This window comes from Rhinolophus sinicus, linkage group LG03 (genome assembly GCF_036562045.2).
Source record: "Rhinolophus sinicus isolate RSC01 linkage group LG03, ASM3656204v1, whole genome shotgun sequence".
NCBI lineage: Eukaryota > Metazoa > Chordata > Mammalia > Chiroptera > Rhinolophidae > Rhinolophus > Rhinolophus sinicus.
The window spans coordinates 22,053,184-22,073,124 of record NC_133753.1 but is presented as its reverse complement, the minus strand read 5'-3'; the positions used below and the strand labels follow the sequence as shown (position 1 = coordinate 22,073,124).

The following is a 19,941-nucleotide window of genomic DNA, read 5'->3' as shown; positions in this document are numbered from 1 at the left end:
TGCAATATCCTGGACACAGCCAGGCTCTCTGGGCACAGCCAGGGTTGCTCAGGGCACCACCAGTGCTTCTGGGCACAGCCAGACTTCCTGGGCTTCTTAGGGTACCACCAGTCTCCCCGGACACAGCCAGACTTCCTGAACTCAGCCAGGGCTCTCAGGGCACCACCAGGGTTTCTCATTTTCTCGATGGTGGCCGGTCGAGACACAAAAGCAAACATCCGCCAGTTCCACTACATGGTGGTAAGTTCCCAAGCAAACAGTCAAGCAGTCCATTAAATTTGGGATGGAAGGCAATTCCCCATAGCCATAGTCATTCACCAGGGCTGTCCTGGGGGTGAGGGACAACCTTGACCTCACCCTCATCTCCCACGGAGGATTCGGCAAGTGTTTCCTCCTGGGACTACAAGTCCTGCATCCGGGCTGCCTCAGCAAGAACTTCCCATCCCACAGGGCTGCAAGGACCTTCGCTTTCTTCGGTCTATACTGGTTGGGGAATCATCCACGTCTTTCCACCCCTCCACGGGGGTCCAGTTCTCTGGCAGCTGCTGCTCCTGGTTTTCCTGAGACTGAGTGTTCATGCACACAAACTGCTCCACCGCCCTTTGGGGAGCTTTGGCCAGCACCGTACCCTGCTCGCTGCGCCATTTGTCACGCGGGGCGGCCTACGGGGTCTCTGGTCCCTCTGCCCACATAAGAATGCAGGACATGGTGAGGCCAAAAAGGAACACTCACGGAGCCATAGGTAGGGGAGTCACACCACTATAGTCTTGCTGGCGGCTGGGTTGGAGACACAGGAAGCAGGAGCCACACTATTCACAACCTGCCGTGCTAACTGCAACCCGCTCTTGCCAGCTCAGCCACCATCTTCTTGCTAGCCCCCATTGTCTGCTGGCATAGCCACAGCAGTTATATTACACAGCCAATGGCTCACTGGTTACAGCTGATGGCCATGCAATCACAGTTGATGGCCATTTACTACGTGAGCCAGCACCTGGAAACTGCTTTCTGGGGCTCTGTCCCCACACTCCACGCCTCCAGGCTCTCGCCTCACAATCTACACGACAAGCGTCTTCCGCGAGGGGCCCTGTGCGAGGAGCCTGGAGGTGAATGCAATATCCTGGACACAGCCAGGCTCTCTGGGCACAGCCAGGGTTTCTCAGGGCACCACCAGTTCTTCTGGGCACAGCCAGACTTCCTGGGCTTCTTAGGGTACCACTAATTTCCCCGGGCACAGCCAGGGTTCTCAGGGTACCACCAGTACTTCTGGGCACAGCCAGACTTCCTGGGCACAGCCAGGGTATCTCAGGGCTCAGCCAGACTTCCTGGACTCAGCCAGGGCCTCTCAGGGCACTGCCACTCTCTCTGGGCCTCTCAGGGTACCGTGCTGGAACAACAGCGACTCACAATCAAGGTGCTTACATATTCTCGATGGCGACCGGTCAAAACACAAAAGCCAATATCCCCCAGTTCCACTACAAGGTGGTAAGTTCCCAAGCAAACAGTCAAGCTGTCCATTAAATTAGGGATGGAAGGCAATTCCCCATAGTCCATAGTCATTCACCAGGGCTGTCCTGGGGGTGAGGGACGACCTTGACCTCACCCTCATCTCCCACAGAGGACTCAGCAAGCGTTACCTCCTGGGACTATAAGTCCTGCATCCGGGCTGCCTCAGCAGGAACTTCCCGGCCCACAGGGCTGCAACGACCTTTGCTTTCTCCGGCCTGTGCTGGTTGGGGAACCGTCCACATCTTTCCACTTCTCCACGGGGCTCCATCTCTCCAGCATCTGTATGGCTTTTTCTGTGCTGGTGGGAGAACCGTCCACGTCCTCCCACCCCTCCACGGGGGTCCAGCTCTCCGGCAGCTGCTCCTCCTGGGCTTCTAGAGACTGAGCGTTCATACACACAGACTGCTCCACCACTCTTCGGGGAGCTTTGGCCGGCACCATACCCTGCTCGCTGCGCCATTTGTCGTCCGGGGAGTCCGGCGGGGTCTCTGGTCCCGCTCCCCCCATAAGAACGCAGGATATGGTGAGGCCAAAAAGGAACACCCACGGAGCCATAGGTAGGGGAGTCATACTAGTATATTCTCGCTGGCGGCACTATACTCTCACTGGAGGCTGGAGCCACACTGTCCACAACACGCCATCCTAACTGCAATCCGCTCTTGTTAGCTCAGCCACCATCTTCTTGCTAGCCCCCATTGTCTGCTAGCGTAGTCACAGCAGTTATATTAGTGGCCAATGGCTCACTGGTTACAGCTGACGGCCAACTAGCCACAGCTGATGGCCATGCAATCACAGTTGATGGCCATTCACTACCTGAGCCAGCACCTGTCTATGTGAGGCCGAGAGCCTGGAAACTACTTTCTGGGGCTCTGCCCCCACATCAAGTCCATTGAAATCCACAAGGGCTGCTCCCAGGGGACAGAAATATGAAGACCACCCTGGCTGGGTGGGAGGAGCTGTGCCCTACTTTCTGGGAACTGGCCTGGGCTGGTGGCTGCTATGGGAACGAGGGGCCTTTTCCTAGGATCCATGAAGTCCTGCTACAGCAGCTGCCTCTCAGGGTCTCCTCCAGCAGCCAGCAGGCTCCAGGGTCCCCCAGATCACAGGTCCCGGGCCATTCCTTGGTTCAGCAGACGATTCAGGGAACATTGCTGTGGGGGCGGAGCCCCAGAGAGTAGTTTCCAGGCTCTCGGCCTCACATAGACAGGTGCTGGCTCAGGTAGTAAATGGCCAACTGTGATTGCATGGCCATCAGCTGTGGCTAGTTGGCCGTCAGCTGTAACCAGTGAGCCATTGGCCACAATATAACTGCTGTGGCTACGGAGAGGAGAGAGGAAGAGAAAGAGAAGAAGGATGGGGCTAGCAAGGAGATGGCGGCTGGGCTGGCAAGCGTGGATGGCGGTTTGCGGACAGTGTGTATCCAGCCTCCAGTGAGAGTATAGTGCCGCCAGAGAGAATAAAGTGGTATGACTCCCCTACCTGTGGCTCCGTGGGTGTTCCTTTTTGGCCTCACCATATCCTGCGTTCTTGTATGGGGAGCGGGAGCAGAGACCCCGCGGGTCTCTCTGCACGACAATTGCTCAGGCAGAGACAGACATAGGAAGACAGATAAAGAAGCTGAAGAAGGAGGGCTACGGCCCTTGCATGTGAAGTCCTGAGGAGAACGAGGTTGGTTAACCTTCTCTGTCCTCAGCAGGCCAGGCGGCCAGGAGGCCTGGAAGGTGGATGCACCTGGTCTGGGTGCCGTGCTGGGCTCTGCAGGGCTGGGGAGGAGGCAGAAGGACCCTGGGGCCAGGAGGCCAAGTGTGAGGTGGCCACAGGCACCTCCAGGGCCGGCTCCCGCCACTCTCCCAAGGCATCATGCTGGCAGAGGCTCAGGTTGTCCCGAGGAAGCTCCATGCGGGCCCAGCTCCAGGTTTCCTAGTCCGCTCTGGGGCAGGCATGGGGGAGCCTAGCTTACTGGAAGGCGCTTCACAGCTTTTCTCAACAGGGTGTTTTCTGAACACTTGATGGCTCTTCGGCCTTGACAACCAGCAGCCCAGCATCTCCAGCCTCCGGGGCCGAGGTTCTCCATCCTGGCTGCAAATGAGTCTCCTGGGAGATTTTCAACAACCCCAACGTCCAGGCCCATCCTAGGACAAACCAAACTTTGGGGTGCAGCCCAGGCACCCCTGTTTTACAAAAGCCCTCCAGCTGACTAATGTGCAGGGAGGATCGAGTGGGTAAGGAAACCCATCCCAGCCCTTGTGTCCCTGGAATAGGGGAAGTAAGTCTCAGCACCTCACACTGTGGCCCTGCAGCCTGTAAACAGCCACAAGGACAGAGGCTGGGAAAGCTTCCTTCACTCAGCTTGCTGGGAGCTCCCATGTCAGGTGCCTGGTAGGTAATCAAAGGCTAGGCCCAAACAAACACTTGCTTTCCAGCTTGTATGGGATTAATACCTAGTACTGGCACAGCTTCTGTCCTAATCACCTTCCTTTGCAGCAAATACTACTGTGTGGGCTGGGCCTCGGCTCACTCTGGCGTCACCTTCAGCACAAGTTTAAAGAACCTTCTCTTCCCTCCGCTCTAAACACAGACCCAAAGTGGCTTTCCTGTCAGCCTTCCCATTTCGACTGCAATAGATTGTTAAGTGCAACAAACCAATGTATGTCAGGGCTTTTGGGTGGGGAGAAGTGCTTTGAAGGAAAAATAAAGCAGGATAAGGGGAGGCCTCGTGCCTGGAGATGGGAGGGATCCAGGACAGGCTCGTGGAGAGGGGCTGTGCGAGCACGTAGAGGCTGCATGAAGGGGCAAGGATGACCTGCTGCAGGACCCAGGGATTGGTGGGGAGGCCAGGGTGGCTGGAGCAGATGCGAGGTCTGAGGGGCGACAGGGCTTCACAGGCCACAGTTAGGACTCTGAGGTTTACGCTAGAGATATGGGAATCCAATGGAGGATTCTGAGCAGGGGAGCGACATGATCCCCTTAGATATTGAAGCAATCGCTGTAGCCACTGGGTGGGGACAGGGTGGACCAGAAATCCACCTTGGAGGATCCAGGAGAGCCAACATGGCAGCTTATAGGCAAGGAGGGACAGTGAATGAGGGGAGAGGTAGAGAATCCAGAACAGGATCTGAGGATGGATTCGATGTGGGGTCAGAGAGAGAGTAAGGCAGTAAGGCTGACTCTAGTTCCTCAGCCTGAACTAGGTAAACTGGTTTACCGAAGCCGAGGACGCTGGAAGGGGCGGGCCCAGGGAAACCACCAAGTTCTACTTTGGTTGTTACATTTGAGATGCCTCATAGGGATGTTGGGCAGGTGGCCTGATCTGGTTCTGGAGTAGAAGAGAGTTAGGTGGCGATGTTAACGTCAGCGTCATCAGTACGTGGGTGGTATTTAAAGCATGGGACTGGCTGAGACCTCTGCGTAAAAGAGGGGAAGGAGAATCAGCAACGGAGACTGAGCAGGAGTAGCAGTGAAGAAGGAGGAAAACCAGGAGAGCCTAGTGTCCAAAAAGCCAAGGAAAGTAAGGGACTGTCATGTGGGGTGTCATGCAGGGTCTCTGGTCCCGCTCCCCGCACAAGAATGCAGGATATGGTGAGGCCAAAAAGGAACACCAATGGATCCATGGATAGGGGAGTCATAACACTATAGTCTGGCTGACGGTGGGGTTGGAGACACAGGAAACGAGCCACACGATCCGCAACCTGCCGTCCGCTTCTCTGCCAACCAACCCCACTTGCTAACTGCAATCCGCGCCTGCTAGCTCAGCCACGGCAGTTATATCAGTGGTAATGGCTAACCGGTAACAGCTGATGGCCAACTGGTCACAGCTGATGGCCATCTACTACCCAAGTCAGCACCTTTCCATGTGAGGCCGAGAACCTGGAAGCTGCTCTCTGGGACTCTGTCCCCACAGGGACTCAGAGAGGAAGGAGCGCGCCCCAGCTCTAACCACACTTGACAGTAAACACGGGACATAGAGGGGTGAGCTCAAGGACACCACAGAGAAGCACTGGCCAAGTTACAGTGCAGGACATGCCATTAGGCAAACAAGCTGGTTTCTCCCACAAATCAAAGGCATGGGGAATGGGGGAGGGGCTGGTGGAGAATGAAAGGTGTAAGAGACACAACCAGATGCAATGGGTGGCCCTTGGTTGCATCCTGAGTTGAACAAACCAGCTACACAAAGACATCTTTGAGACATCAGGGGAATTTGAATACGGACTGGGCATTAGACGATGTTGAGGAGATACTGCTCGTCTTGGTAGGTATGTCCATGGCATGGGTTAAGAGGTGAAAAAAAAAAGTACCAGCTGGGAGTTCATATGGAAGACTTTACGGGTAAAAGAACGGGAAGCCTGGCATTTGCTTTAAAACTCTCCAGCAAAATAAGAGGGGTGTTGGGGATCTTGAGTTGCTCACCATTGATGCTGGGTGAAGGGTACATGGAGATTCACTAGGGTCTGAGTTTTGTGTATGTGAACATTTTTCCATAATAACAAGTTTACAAGTAAAGGAAAGAGTGGTCAACTCTTCCAAGTGCTGCTGAGCAGAAGAGCAAGATAAGAACTGAGATGTGATGCTGATTGCGGCAGGATGGAGGCTGTTGGTGACTAGGGGTGGAGATGAAATAGGTTTCAGTCTGCTCCTAGGAGTGAGAAAATGAAAATGGCCAGGAAAGACAACTCTTTTGAAGAGTTTTGCTATCAAAGGAGGTAAAGAAATAGGACTGTAGCTCGGGCCGGCCCGGTGGCGCAGGCGGTTGGAGCTCCGTGCTCCTAACGCTGAAGGCTGCCTGTTCGATTCCCACATGGGCCAGTGGGCTCTCAACCACAAGGTTGCTGGTTCAACTCCCGCAAGGGATGGTGGGCTGCACCCCCTGCCACTAGCAACAGCAACTGGACCTGGAGCTGAGCTGCACCCTCCACAACTAAGATTGAAAGGACAACAACTTGACTTGGAAAAAGTTCTGGAAGTACACACTGTTCCCCAATAAAGGCCTGTTCCCCTTCCCTAATGAAATCTATAAAAAAAAAAAAAAAAAAGAATGAAATCAGATCTTTTTTGAAAATAGAAAGAAATAGGACTGTAGCTGAAAAGAGAGGACGGGTGTAGAGTGGGGTGGTTCTTTGTATCAGATAGGACACGTGGGCTGATAGATGGGGGAAGAATACAGGAGAGAGGATTACAGGGCCGAGACCTGCCCTAAGGGAGGAGGACCCCCCACACACACACACGTACCCATGCACAAGCAGAAGAGTGGCCTTCAAGAGAGGTGAAAAGCACCCATGCTTAGGATGGCTCAAGACACAGGTCAGAGGAGGCTGTTGGCCTTTCCAAAGCCAGGTCACCCCAATCACCTGAGTGGGTGTCAGACATTCAAAAGCCATAGGCCAGTCATGGCCTCCTGAGTCGGATCACACAGCAGAAGAGGCCCTATCTCAGTGGAGACTGTGGGGCTCGAGAGAAAAAAAAGCTTCTGGTGGGCAAAGCTCCCACAGTGGGCAAAGCATTCCTAACATGCTCCAGACCCAAGGTCCGCAGTCACACGGCCTGCAGGCCTGGCTATCTGAGCTCAGCTGGGAGCTGGGGAGGTTCCGCTGGCACCTGCAACATTGGTCTTGGCGAGAAAACTGAAGCCTGAGGGTGAGGGCAGCAGCCCATGTGCAGCCCTTCCAGCCACTCCCAGCCCAGCTCCAGGACCCCCCACCTCGAGGCCAGGGCATGTGGGGGTTAACCGCGAGCCTGTTCACATAATGCCCACCCTGAAGGCTGTTCTCTCCCCATCCCTGGCTGTCTCTCCACCTGTCTGCCTGATCCTCCTGAACACACACGCTCACACCTGCTCTTCAACTCCAATGTACATGCCAGCTTAACCAATTTAATGCCCTGAGATTGGCACCTTCCCCTCCCAGGAGGGTCTACAAGCTTTCCTCAGAGTCTTTAGTGCCCTTTACTGCTGTCCTGGCACCTGGACCATTCCCATCCCTGGCCTCACCTTGTTTACCAGCAGGTGGGCTCCCAGGTCTCTGGATTAGTGTGGGCATGTGTTGTGACAAACCAAGCCCCAAATGCATAATGGCACAAACACAATAGAAGTTTATGTCTCTTTCCTATAAAATTCAAAATGGGTGAGTCCCTGCTCTACATGCTGGAGAAGAACCTGGGCCCCACTGGGCACTTCTGATTAGTGGGCTCTCTCCTCCAAGCAGTGATTCAGGGACCCACAGTCTTTCTACCTGTGGCTCTGTCACATTCAATTCATGGCCTTCAAATTCACGGTGAGATCTGCATCAAACTGGCAGAAGAATGACAGACCACAGAGGAGCATCCATGGGGTGGGAGTGGCACACATGTCCACACATTCCAATGGGACCAACTTGGTCACATGACCCACCAAATTGCAAGGGAGGCTGGGAAATGTAGTCTAGCTCTCAGGAGGAAGACTAACTGGGTTTGGTGCTATGACAGGCAGTTACCACCACAGATGCCTAGCTCCGTCTCAGCCACTGGCTTGGCTTCCCCTGGCCTCTCCCTTCTTTTCCACCCACTCTAGCCTTAGCCCTCCTGAGCCCATCCTCCCACCCTGGGTTCATCACCCTGCAGCTTCATCTGGCACACGTTGACACCCAAGAAAAGACCAGTTCTGGAGGGTCAGAGAGGTATGCAGAACAGATTTATTCCTTATGAGTTTATACAAGCACAGCATGGAGCCAAAGATAAAAGTGCAGACAGCTCAGGGTGAGGGCAAAGGGCCTCTCCTGCTGCTTTCTCATCTCTCCACCTGCCTAAGAACAGGCACACACTGGGTAGAAAAGTTGGGGAGTTGTGGGTCCACAGTCGGTGTAGGCAGAGGCAGAAAGGAGGGTGGGGAGACGAGCCCGAGGCCCTGCTGGAGGGGGTGGTGAGGAACTCAGGGCTCTCTGGAATGGAGTCACCCCTGCTTCCTTGGCCTTCCACAGCTTCACCCTGTCCCACTGGCTAACTTGTTCTTACAGAGCAAACATGAGGGCACTCCCACCAGAAGTGCTGAGTGAGGGAAAGGGAGGTACTGCAAAAGATAAAGCACTCCGTCAGGTGACATCAGGATAGGACTCTGAGACCCCACTGAGCCCTCTCACATCCCAGGTCACCTGTCCCTTCCTCAGCGGTGCTCCCGATGACCTTCTGTGATTCCACCAGGGAGGCTAAAAGTGTCCCTTCTTTCTCCTGGGGAAGAGCAAACACCCCTGGGAGAGAAAAGCATCAGGCAGGCGAGATGGGAAGGTGCCCAGAGCTCAGCCATTCCTCTCCCGACATGGCTCAGGCTCACCCGACAAGGGTAGCTGACAGAAGCGCCCATTCCCTCAAAGCCCTATATGTTCCCGGCCCCATGCCATCTGTGCCACCAAAATGCTGCTCCTCCTCATGGCAGCACAAGGGATGCCAGAGGGGAAATAAGACAGGCAGGGAGGAGCTACTGGGGACGGGGTGGGGGGTGAGGAGGGGGATCCAGCAGACCCTTCCTGAAGGAAAAGCCACCCCCATCCCCCTACCTACACTTATGTGGGAGTCGGGGGGGTGGGGCAGATGGAGACCCAGCCCTACTCCATCACCTGTCCAGTATGGCCAAGGGGACAAGGACCAAGACACAGGGAGGCCTAGGAGAGCCTGGGCTACAACAGACACAGACCCACAAGCAGACACAGACAAATGGAGGCTGCCAGGTGGAGGCCCCTGGCAGGCGCCACCTCTTACTCGCCATCCCAGCCTCGACTCATGGCCTGTACTACGGCCCCATAGAGCTGGCTCCAGGCGGCCCTGGTGGCTGGTGTGAAGGCGGGACCCAGGCACTTCTCCAGCATGTAGAGCAGAGACTCACCCACCGTCTGCAGAGGCAAGGAGCGCTGTCATTCCCGAAGGCAGGAAGGCATCACTGCATCCCACTGGTGAGAAAACTGAAGCCTGGGGCTGGTGAGGGCTCCTGGGCCTTTCTTCTCTCCTGTACAGGGTCTCTGCTTCCTGAGCAGGATTCTGCCCCAATCCTTGGGTACCACATTGTGCCCATCTTTCCCATTAAATTTGAGGCTTTATAGTGAACAAAGTATTTCATTCCACTCCCAGCCTTGCTGAGTGACCCCCAGCTCAGACCAGCAGTCGTTGGCCCCGGGCCTCAGTTTTCTCCTCTGTAAGGCAGCATTCATGGTGTTAAAAGCCCAGGCTCTATGACCAGATGGACCTAAGTTCACTTTATGACTCTACTGTTTATTAACTGTGTGACCTTGAGCAAGTTATGTAAACTCTCTGAGCCTCTGTTGCTTAATAAGACAGAGAAAGTGAAAAAGTTCCGATTCATTGGGTTGTTGAAATGATTTAATGAGATTATCTATAAAAAGCTCTTAGCACAGCATCTGAACACAGTAAGCCTTCAGCAATAAAAATGGCTCTCATTTGTTATTAGTCATAACACAATAAGGTTTATTTATTCCACAAATACTTATTGAATGGCCGCTGAAGACCAGGCATTGTGCTAATGCAGGGGACAGAGGGAACAAGGCAAACCCGGTCCCTTCCCAAGGGGCTTCCCACCTGGCAAGGTGACTGGACTACGTGGTAGACTCACGTCAGTGGCCCCCAGTGGACCTCACCTTGAGTAGGGGCTCTCCATCTTGACACCGGTCTCATCCGTCTGCCTGACTTTGGCCAATGGGACATTAGCAAGAGTTACGCAAGCAGAGTCTAGAGAAGCACTTGCCTACCCGGACTGGTCCTCTTGGAACACACCCACTTAGACTCAGCTGCTACTCTGTACAGGAGCTCAGCTAGACTACCAAGTGATGAGGCTGCAGGAAGAGAGACCCCCAGGATGACAGGCTATCCTGGCCATTCCAGCCCCAGATGAGCTCCCAGCTGAATGCACTGCATGAGTGACTCCAGCCGCGCCACGTGGAACAGAACCACCCCGCGGAGCCCAGAGAAATCAGAAATCGTTGTTTGTTGGTGTTGGTCTTATACACAGCAGTAGATAACTGAGCAGAGAAGCTAATCCTTGCCTTTCTATGGTTCTAAAAGAAGCCATACCAGAGAAGAAAAAACTGGAGGCTCAGAGAAGGCAAGGCAGCACCAGGGTCACACAGCAGGTAAGTACCAGATGCAGGCCCGAGCCCTGGTCATCTGAGGGTATAGGAATAGGGAGGCAGGGGAGGCCTGGGAGAGAAGGGTGGCCTCAGCTGAGGAGCTGCAGAGAGAGGAAGAGCCCCCTTACCCACCGAGAAGGAGCTGAGCTTGACGCCCACGGCACGGTGCTTCTTGCCCAGGCCTGTAAGGTAGCCCTCCAGCGAGGACAGGTCCTCCACATTGGTCACTGCAGTGTCAATCACGAGCATCACCTGCCAGAGCCAAGGGAACACTGAAACAGGCCAGAGCAACCCTCTGCTCACAAGCCCAGTCCAGAACCTAGGGGTCCCAACTGGAGGTAAGAGAGATCACTCAGTTTTTGAGGATTAGAAATGGAAAGCAATCTGTGTTTGCATGTTGTTAATGTGTGGTGACCAAGCCACTAACGTTACACCATGAAGGAAGCCCCTCTCTTCTGAGGGACTCAAAGTCCTAAACATGCACGCAGAACAGTGTCTGCCTGGGACGAGGGGAAACTGAGGCCCTGTGAGAGATGAGAGTCTCTAAGAAAACCCCATCTTGGTTTTCATAGGCAGATGGCCCAACACCACCTACAAGAGCCAGGGGACAAGGCCGAGGGCAGTGACAGCTGGGACCACCTGGCTGAGCACAGGGTAGGGGAGAAAGCTGACTGTGGTGCCGCAGACTGGGCCCAGCTCAGCACAGAGGGAAAGGAGCAGATGCCCCTGGCGTGAGGGAGCAGAAGGAGGGGAGTAAGACCAGGCCCAGGGCAGAAAACGGAAATCATTTTCCCTAACCCCAGGCTCTCGTTCTCCCCCAGGAAGGTGTTCTGCTGGATCCCAGAGGCCACGCTGGCCCCACCTTCCCCTCACCTTCCTGATGTGGTCCAGGAACTCGGGGGAGGACAGGCAGTCCTCTGGGCTGGAGAACTGGCGGCAGTTGTACTGGAAGAGGGGCAGTAGGTCGGGCTCCAGGTCAAACAGCCTGTGGGGGGAGGCCCAGGTGTTAGCCCCTGCACGCCCCAGCCCCGAGAGCCCTGGCTGCCCGCAGTGGGAACGAGGGTGGGCGAGAGTTTCGGCTGCAAACTATAACACACCCTCCAACCTGGCACTGACCCCTTCACCAGCTTTGCTGATGTCCTCTTCCTAGAAAGAGCATGTGTGCCCAGGTCACTCTAGGACCCAGCATGTAGCAGTCCCTCCATAAACAGTCGAGGGGTGCTGGAACAGGAAGGGATCCTTAAACAGGAAGCCTGGAGTTAACATTGTGGAAAGAGGATCTCTCTCTCTCTCTCTCCCCCTGCCACCTTCCCTTTCCTAGGTCACAATCTCCCAGTCTCATCTCACGTCTTCTGGGACGGGTTGGGGGGAAGGAGTTGGGGAGGGGGCTATGGCAGTGATGACAATAATAGTATTAAGAACTCCTTACACTTACTGAGCAGCGAGTACTTTACATATGGTTAAGTTGTGCATTGCTCACAATCTGAAGCAGTGGGTACAACTGTTATCCCGATTTTATAGAGGAAACAGAAGCCCAGAGAGGTTAAGTAACTTGCCTAAGGTCCCACAGCTTGGGAGCAGCAGAACCATAGAGGATGCCTGAAAAAATAGTGGGCTTGGGGACAGCCGGGAGGCATAGCTGAAACTCTCAGCTACATCTGAGAGGGCTCATCAGGGTTTTAGGTAACTCGGTGAATTTATTTCCCTTTTCGTTGGTGGGGAGATTTTGCAAAGCTTCCTCAGAAGTTCTGGGCTGGCTTAGGGAACCAAGGATCCTGAAAAACCATGGTGAAAGGGACCCTTGCCTCTTTGGTGATGGCAGAGGAGTTTCTGAGAGACCCTCCAGCTGAAGTTGAAGACTGGTCTCCCCCATCCCGTTCTGGGCTGTGCACCCCCATAGCTCTCTCTCTAGTAGTGAGAATTGAGCATCTGTCATCCCTTCCCTGGCAGTTCTCTGTCTAGCCTGCTCCTTTCCTTCGGTTCATTGCTGGAAAGGCACTCTCCTGGTGTCCAGACCTGTGCCCCACCAGCCAGGCCCTGGGAACGCCCCATCTCCTCTTCCTGGCAGCAGTCGGTGCCCCTGGAGTCACCATCCAAGGAAGAGACACAGGAGGCACAGAGCCCGGGAGGAGGCGCAACGCGGGGCTGGCACCTGCTGGCCCGAGTGTAAAATCTCAGTGAGGAACCCGCCGGCCCCGGCCAGCCAGGTTGGGAGTGAGTGTGTGGCGCTGGACACCAGACGAGCCCACTGCCGAGTGAAGAGCAGAAGGGGCTGCGCCACCGTCGCCGCTTGCCTCTGGCGCACATCTGCAGGTGTCCCATCGCCGAGGCAGCCGGCCAGCCTCCTGGAACACATTCCCGGTGAAGGCTCCCGCCCCCTCGCCCCCCGGGGCGCCCGGGCCACCCTCACCTGGCAAATAACACTGTGCCATGCTCCAGCGGGCTGCTGCTCACCGCCCGCCAGCTCTGCCGGATCAGCTCCGGCTCCGGGCGCTCCATGCTCGCCCACGGACGCGAGGCGCAAGACTGGTACCCTCGGGGCGCGGGCGCTGTCACCGCACGTGCCACGCCATCTCAGCGGCGATGCCGGCCACTCTGCAACCCCTGCAGCCCTGAGTCTCGTCCCGGCGGGATCCAACCACCACTCCTTCCCCGTCCTAGGTAGAGGCACCCCAACCCTGCCAGCCCCGCTGGCGCTTCTGGGGACCCTGTTCCGGCTGCTGCACCCTGTGCCCGGTGGCTCCGAGAGCGCCCCGCCCCGCGCCGCCCCACTGGGGCGCTTTAAAGCAACCGCGGCCTCCGCCCCTCTGTCCATCAAGGCGCGCATCTCCGGACAACTGGCTCTGGCTGGAGACGACTTGGTGTCTGGGAAGTGCCTGGGCTTCACACCTTAATGGAAATCATCGAGCCTCGCTGGACCTGTTTCTCACCTGGAAACGAGTGGTAATATTACCACCTACTAGTTAAGGCACTGTGTTGAATTTGACCGCCTTGGGTAGGCTCTACAGGCGCCACCTGGGCACAAGACTTACTCAAACGCTGCCTGGAAGCATTTGAGTTTACCACCCCCTTGGGTTGGAGGTCGGGATGCTAGGTCACCTACCTGGATGACCAGGCTGAGGCTGGGAGTGCCCGCTGCCCTAATTCTGGATCTGACTGAGGCACCCCCACACCTTGGGGGCCACCTGGGCTCTCTGCCTTAGGGACAGCGCCAAGACCACAGTCGTTTCCAGCTAGGCATGGGTTTTCCCAAGACTCCATCTTTAGAGATCTGTGGGCTGTAGTTATCACCCAGCTCTGCTTGGCCAGGGCGGGTGGCGTCTCAGGAATAGCAGCTGTGGGCAATGCACTACCTGGACGCTGAGGGAGTGAAGCTCCAACATTCTACTATCCCACAATTTCTAATAGGCTTTTTAAAAAGTTTATATAGAAGTACTATTTATGTTACAAAATACAAGTTCAGGAAGGGAATCTCACGCTTGTCATTTGAGTGTGAAGTTGGTCACCTGTCATTTAGACCTACATTTTTTCTCTTTCAAACATGAAAGTTCCTCGAGCTCCAGCTCAGTGTAGTGGCCCAGGTTTGGGAGAGCAGGCCTGTTTCCACCCTCATTTATCAGTATTTGCAAGTGTCTGAGCCATCTCCTCTCAGTCTGTCCACTTCTCTGAGTTTCCTCAGCTGTACTTAGTGCACAGCTGGGTTGGGTATCCAGGTCTAGAGGGGCCTCTCAGTCCACCTCCTTTGTTTCCATGGATACAATGTGGGCATGGATACAACTGGGGCCATCGGTTATGAATGGGTTGTGGCCCCATGGTCAGCCCTGTGCTAGGCATGGAGTGTGGAGTCCTTGCCTTCTAGAACTTCTCCTTCTGGCCCCAAATGAGGACTAAGGGCCTCAGCAGAACTCTTGTGTCCAGCACCCAAGCCCAATGGAACCATCTAGCCGCGCTCACTATTACAGGGACCCAGGAGTTTCAGTACCTCGTTACCCTTCCCCATCTCCCCACACATCTCTGGGGTCTCTGAGCTGGAGCACAGTGCAAGGCTGTACAGCAGCCAGGTTTGTGTATTAAGAGTTCAATAGATCCTCACGTAAGATCACAAAGGGACTGGGGCTGAAGGGACAAGGCCAAGGCTTTTCAGGGACTAGACTTGCAGCTTGGTATCCCGTGGCCCTGCAGACAGGTCACAGGGGAAGGGCACGTCTCCATCAACCTTTACCTTCTTTCAGTGCCCAGATGCCCGGTGCTGTATGCAGGCCACCTGGCTCATCAAAGGCTTCCCACTCCACCCATTTGCACTTCCTGACAATAGTCTATACTCAGGACCCTTCTTGCCTCCTTTCCCCTTTGGACGGGGTCTGGGATCTGATAAATTAATAGGAGGTAATGGCCTTAGCTAGTATGTGATGGAGTCGGCACTCACTCTGCCTTTCTAGAACGAGGAGGAGGCAGGAGAGGGCTAAGTGCCCTCTAATCTCTGCTCCCCTTGGAGAAAAGGCCTGAGAATCTGGCTGGGCCTACGCAGTTAGGGTGGTGTATTCCAACCAGAGACTGAGGGTCTGAATCCATATTTGAGGGGCTGGGGAACAGTCACGGGAGCTCCCCTCCCTGCCAGACATCTGTCCATGACTCAGGCAGGAAGTTCCAATTGAGGAGAGTTTCAATACTGCTCGAGAGCCAGTGCTGACTTTCATCAACAGTAACGAAGAGCTACCATTTATCAAGCATTCGTGTCCGGACATTGTGCATCATTAACTCTTTTCATCCTCACGATGCCTCTAAGAAGGAGGTACTATTTATTACACCCTCGTTTTACCATTGAGGGAACAGGGGATAAGAGGTTAAGTAACTAGCCCAAGTAACTAGTAAGTAGTGGGGCCCAGACTTGACCTCAGGTCTCACTCTGACCCATCCTTAGGCCTCCATGACCCACTGCCTCCCTCATTTTAATGGATTGTGACCAAGAGCTGTGTCCATAGCTCAGACCAAGCCACGGTCACTGGGTCTGGATCAGTGGTGTACTGGAACTGGCCCTTAGATGGCTCATGAAACCCCACTGTGCACATCTTTCCAGCTCATTCAGTGACATTAGGTTGGTAGCCTTGAATACGCGGCCTGACAATTAAGTTCACTAACTTGTTGCAACCATGTTGCTAACCTTTTTTGATATCAGAGGGATTATTCATTATGAATCTGTTAACAAATGGACAGTTAACCAAGTTTACTATTTGGAAGTGCTGAAAAGGCTGCGTGAAAAAGTTAGATGACCTGAACTTTTCACCAACAATTCATGGCTCTTGTACCACAACAATGCACCAGCTCACACGGCACTGTCTGTGAGGGAGTTTTTAGCCAGTAAACAAATAACTGTATTGGAACACCCTCACTACTCACCTGATCTGGCCCCCAATGACTTCTTTCTTTACCCGAAGATAAAGGAAATATTGAAAGGAAGACATTTTGATGGCATTCAAGACATCAAGGGTAATATGATGACAGCTCTGATGGCCATTCCAGAAAAAGAGTTCCAAAATTGCTTTGAAGGGTGGACTAGGTGCTGGCATGGGTGCATAGCTTCCCAAGGGGAGTACTTCAAATGTGGCCATAGTGATTGATATTCAGCAATGAAGTCTGCAGCACTTTTTCTAGGAACTTAATTGTTGGACCTCGTAGGCCATGGTAGGAGTACTTACACCACGGAAATTGGCAAATGCTACAAATCAGGGTTTTCCTCCCAGAAAACCACTGGTCTGGGGGCACCAGGAAACACCGGGCCCTAGAGGAGCTATCAACGCAGTCAACAGAACATACAATGAAACACGCTGAATCTGAATGCCTCTGAGCTGAGCCCAGGTCTTCTCCCCAGGGGTTCCAGGGCTGCCAGGTGGTTTTAGGAAGGTTCTCCTAGTCCTAGGACAGGCCGCAGAAGCAGAAAAATCCCAACTTGGTGCCTACCCCTGGCCCCACTGTTTACTAATCACGGGACCTTAGGCAGGTAATTTAATCTCTCATGGGCAGAATGGGGACAAAAACAGCATCGACTTCACTGGGCCTTTACGAGGATTGTGTCTCAGATGTGTCGGGACTTGGTAAATTGGGCTGTGCCAGGCAAGGAGTGTTTGGTCCGTTTCTAACCTGCCTGTCCTCAGCATTTCCCAGTCCTAAAGATTTGCATCATCCCCTCCGTGCCCCATCTCCAGCTACTCTTGGTCCTAAGAGGGAAGGGGGGCTTGGGCAGCCCAGAAGAACCCCAATTTCACAGTGCAGGCTGCTCCTCTCCCCCCACCCCCGGCCGCCCACCCCCCACTGTCCAACATGAGTCAGCTCTTACCTATTTTGGACCTTAAGTTCGCTCCTGATAACAGAAGACCCCTGTCAAGATGGGGGCCTCTGGTAAGCAGGAAGGAAGTTGCTACAGTGCTGGGCCACTCAGCTGTCTCAGAAGTAGACGACTATTTCTCTCATTCCTTTCTATACTTGTGTGGAAAGGTTAAATGAGAAAATATAAGGTCCAGCTTACTACTTATTTTGGAATAAGTTTAAATAAATCAAAATAACCAACATTACTCAAGAAACCTTATATATGAGAGTGCCCAAATATCCGCTGGGGTAAAAATCAGGCTCATCTGTCCGGCCCAGGGCCTCTGCTGCAAGCGGAACAGCCTCAGACATGAGACACGATAGATGGTTCTTGCACTCAAAACATTCTTCTTCTCTTTCGGGGAGCCAGAGGGCAAGTCAGATTCAATTAAGTACAATAGGAACAACATGACATTCAAAATAAGAGCTATTTATTACAAAACTAAATGGCCTCTGATTATCTGTGGAAACTTTTTTTTTTTAAATGTGGCTCAAGAAGCCGACTGGCCGGTGGGCTGACCACCCAATGTCTTCTTCCTCTACCAGCAAGGCTGTGGGGCACATCACATGTCTGCCAATTCTTGGGTGCTGGCCCCACACTGAAAGCACCACTCTGACAGCCCGGCTCCCCAGCACCTTCCAACGATAGAACCTGAGCATCAACTGATGCAGCCTTGTCCCCAGAGAAGGACCTACCAGTCTGGGCAAGGAGGAAGAAGAGTGAGTGGACAGACAATTCTCCCATGCTTGGCAAGCAACAGAAGAGACAGAGGAACCCTTTGTCCCCATTGTGGCCAAAATAGCAGGGAGACACGGACCAGAATCTGCCTGAGATTTCTCCCTCGTCACCCGCACTCAGAGTGGCTGCCCCTCTGAAGGAACTCTCCTTCAGTTCCTCCCTTCCAGTGAGTTCCTATTAGGAAACACAAGGCACAAGGGAACATCAGCCACCCCGAGTGTCATCGTGGGCCACTGTTCTTTGCTGAGAGCCAAGCACAGATCCCTGCGTTCTACCTCCAGGACAGCCCACCCAGGGGGCTGCCCCCATCCAGCTCAGAAGAAACCACTCTGCAGGGAGGAGGGGAGGTCAGTGGTGGGGTGAAAGGGGTGAGCAGAGGTTCTCCACCCCTGCTCTCCTTCCCTTCCAGAAAAGCAATAAGCAAGCAGCCCAGACTCAGCACTCAGGCCACGCTTCCTGCTGGGGGAAGTCAGAAGGGCTGCGGCCCTGGGAGCGGGAGGGCATCAGGCCCCAGATCTAATTAACAAACCTGCCTTGCTTTTGATGTCGCTGTATTTCCTCTATTAACATTAATGATGGTTGGTCTGAACATCCAAGCATGGCCTCCCCACCACCCAGTAGGTAGCACAGCCTGTCCCTGGGACCAATTTCCAGTCTCCGTGGCAACTGCTCCCAAAGATGCTCTAAAGAGCTGTGACCCTGTCAGAGGACGGAAGATGGAGTGTGGCAGAGATTCATCATTAACCTTGAAGCATCACAGTCCTCTGTGACAAAATAAGGATTCTGCCACAAGCTTGGATGAGGGAGGCAGGCTAAAGGGCGGGCCTTGGGTTGGTTGGGTTGTGCCCCAAAGCTTCTCTTAATCCCTTACATTTGGGGAGGAAGTGCAAGGATCAGCTCTGAGCTTCTTGCTTGGGCTTCAAAGCAATACAAAGTAGAAGCTTTCCTTCATTTCTAGAAACTCTGGGACTTTGGGGAAAAAGATTGGTGAAACAGTGACACAGAGAAAGGGAAATGAAATGGAGTGAAAGGGGGAGTCAGCAGGGGTGGACTAGAGAAGTAAAAATGGGGAGCACTTAACAAGTGACAGAACATCAGCTCACACTGGGACCCCAGCCCAGCACCACAAAGACCCCTGCTCTGCCGCACATCTACCTTGGCTGCTAAGCAAGGGGCCCAGAGGCCATCAGGAGAATACATCTGTCCTTACAGCCAGGCTGGATGCAGAGGACAGCAAGACACCACCCCTGGCACCCACGGCCTGGGAACACAGAGCAGCCAAAGACAGGATGCCATTCCTCCCACCAGTCTCATCGTGGGACATTCTCAGACAGCAAGAGACTGAGGACTGAGGGGGGCCAACCAAGGGCTGGCGAGTCCTCCGCTGCTGCACTGTGTGCACACGGCAGGCAGGAAGCCCAGCCACCTGCGGCCACACAGGAGACTTCCCAGCAGCAGCCTCGTGGGCGCTCTGCCGTAATTGCTGGTTTGTGCGAAGCAGGTCAGCACAGCTCCGCCAGTCCCACCTGGCCTTCCCGTGGAGATGTCCCAAGGTGGGGCCAGCGCTCTCAGCCCGCTGGGAGGTCAGAGAATTGTTGCTGAGGCTTACTTACGGACCCAATCCAGTGTGAAAGAAATACCAGAAAGTACTACTGTAGCCCTGGACTATTTCTTCAAGTTTATGCTGCCCCGCCACTGTTCACAGTCAGTCTGTTCCACAGGCACATGGACAAAGTACCCTCACACTCGGCATTCCCACCCGCTCTCTCACACACTCACGCTTCACATGTTGCACACTTGGGGAAATGGGCCTGACAGATGTTGTCCTCTGTGGCTGAGCCACCCTCAGAGGTGGAATCTCTGCAGACAGAGCATGGCTCTCTCTAGTGTTGTTCGAGTCTGGGTATGCTCCCAGAGCTTGGTCCTGGCAGGCTCCTCGGGCAGCTTCCTCCACAGCTGGAAGGCTCAGGGACTAGCTCCACAGCTGGCTGTCCCCAGGAAGTTCCTGGCCTGAGGCTGGAGTCCTTGCAGTGGCTTCAAAACTCCCATGATTCCAGCCACCTTAGTCCTGCCATCGGACTTCGGGGGTCCTGGGCTAGGGGACCAACCATCCCGTATGCAAGAGGGTGGAAGAGGTAGAAGCTGTGAGAGAGAATTCAAAGGGACGCAGTTGGCACACCAGTGCCTCAGCGGAGACCAGCCGCCCTGCAGATCTTTTAAAGTTCAGCCCCT

General features: G+C 54.3%; 2 protein-coding genes across 3 annotated transcripts in view; both read right to left on the bottom strand.

Annotated features, from left to right (window-relative positions):
- Positions 1–8,150: 8,150 nt before the first annotated feature.
- On the bottom strand, positions 8,151–17,189 carry NGB (neuroglobin). 2 transcript variants are annotated; one of them, XM_019733274.2, is made up of 5 exons: positions 13,018–17,189; positions 11,481–11,592; positions 10,740–10,859; positions 9,229–9,359; positions 8,151–8,720 (listed from the first exon to the last, which is right to left on the bottom strand). In XM_019733274.2, the coding sequence occupies exons 1-5, from the start codon at positions 13,104–13,106 to the stop codon at positions 8,636–8,638; spliced, it is 537 nt and encodes a 178-aa protein (XP_019588833.2). In that variant the 5' UTR covers positions 13,107–17,189; the 3' UTR covers positions 8,151–8,635. The 2 variants fall into 2 exon arrangements, with proteins under 2 accessions (XP_019588833.2, XP_019588835.1); XM_019733276.2 differs by having other exon boundaries at positions 8,151–9,359.
- Positions 17,190–17,379: 190 nt separating this feature from the next.
- The window catches only part of POMT2 (protein O-mannosyltransferase 2), a 40,513-nt gene continuing 37,951 nt past the window's right edge, over positions 17,380–19,941 (bottom strand). The window contains exon 21 of the mRNA XM_019733494.2: positions 17,380–19,851. Within this exon, the coding sequence (XP_019589053.2) occupies positions 19,746–19,851 (106 nt within the window). The 3' untranslated portion in view covers positions 17,380–19,745. The remainder of the gene's footprint in view (positions 19,852–19,941) is intronic.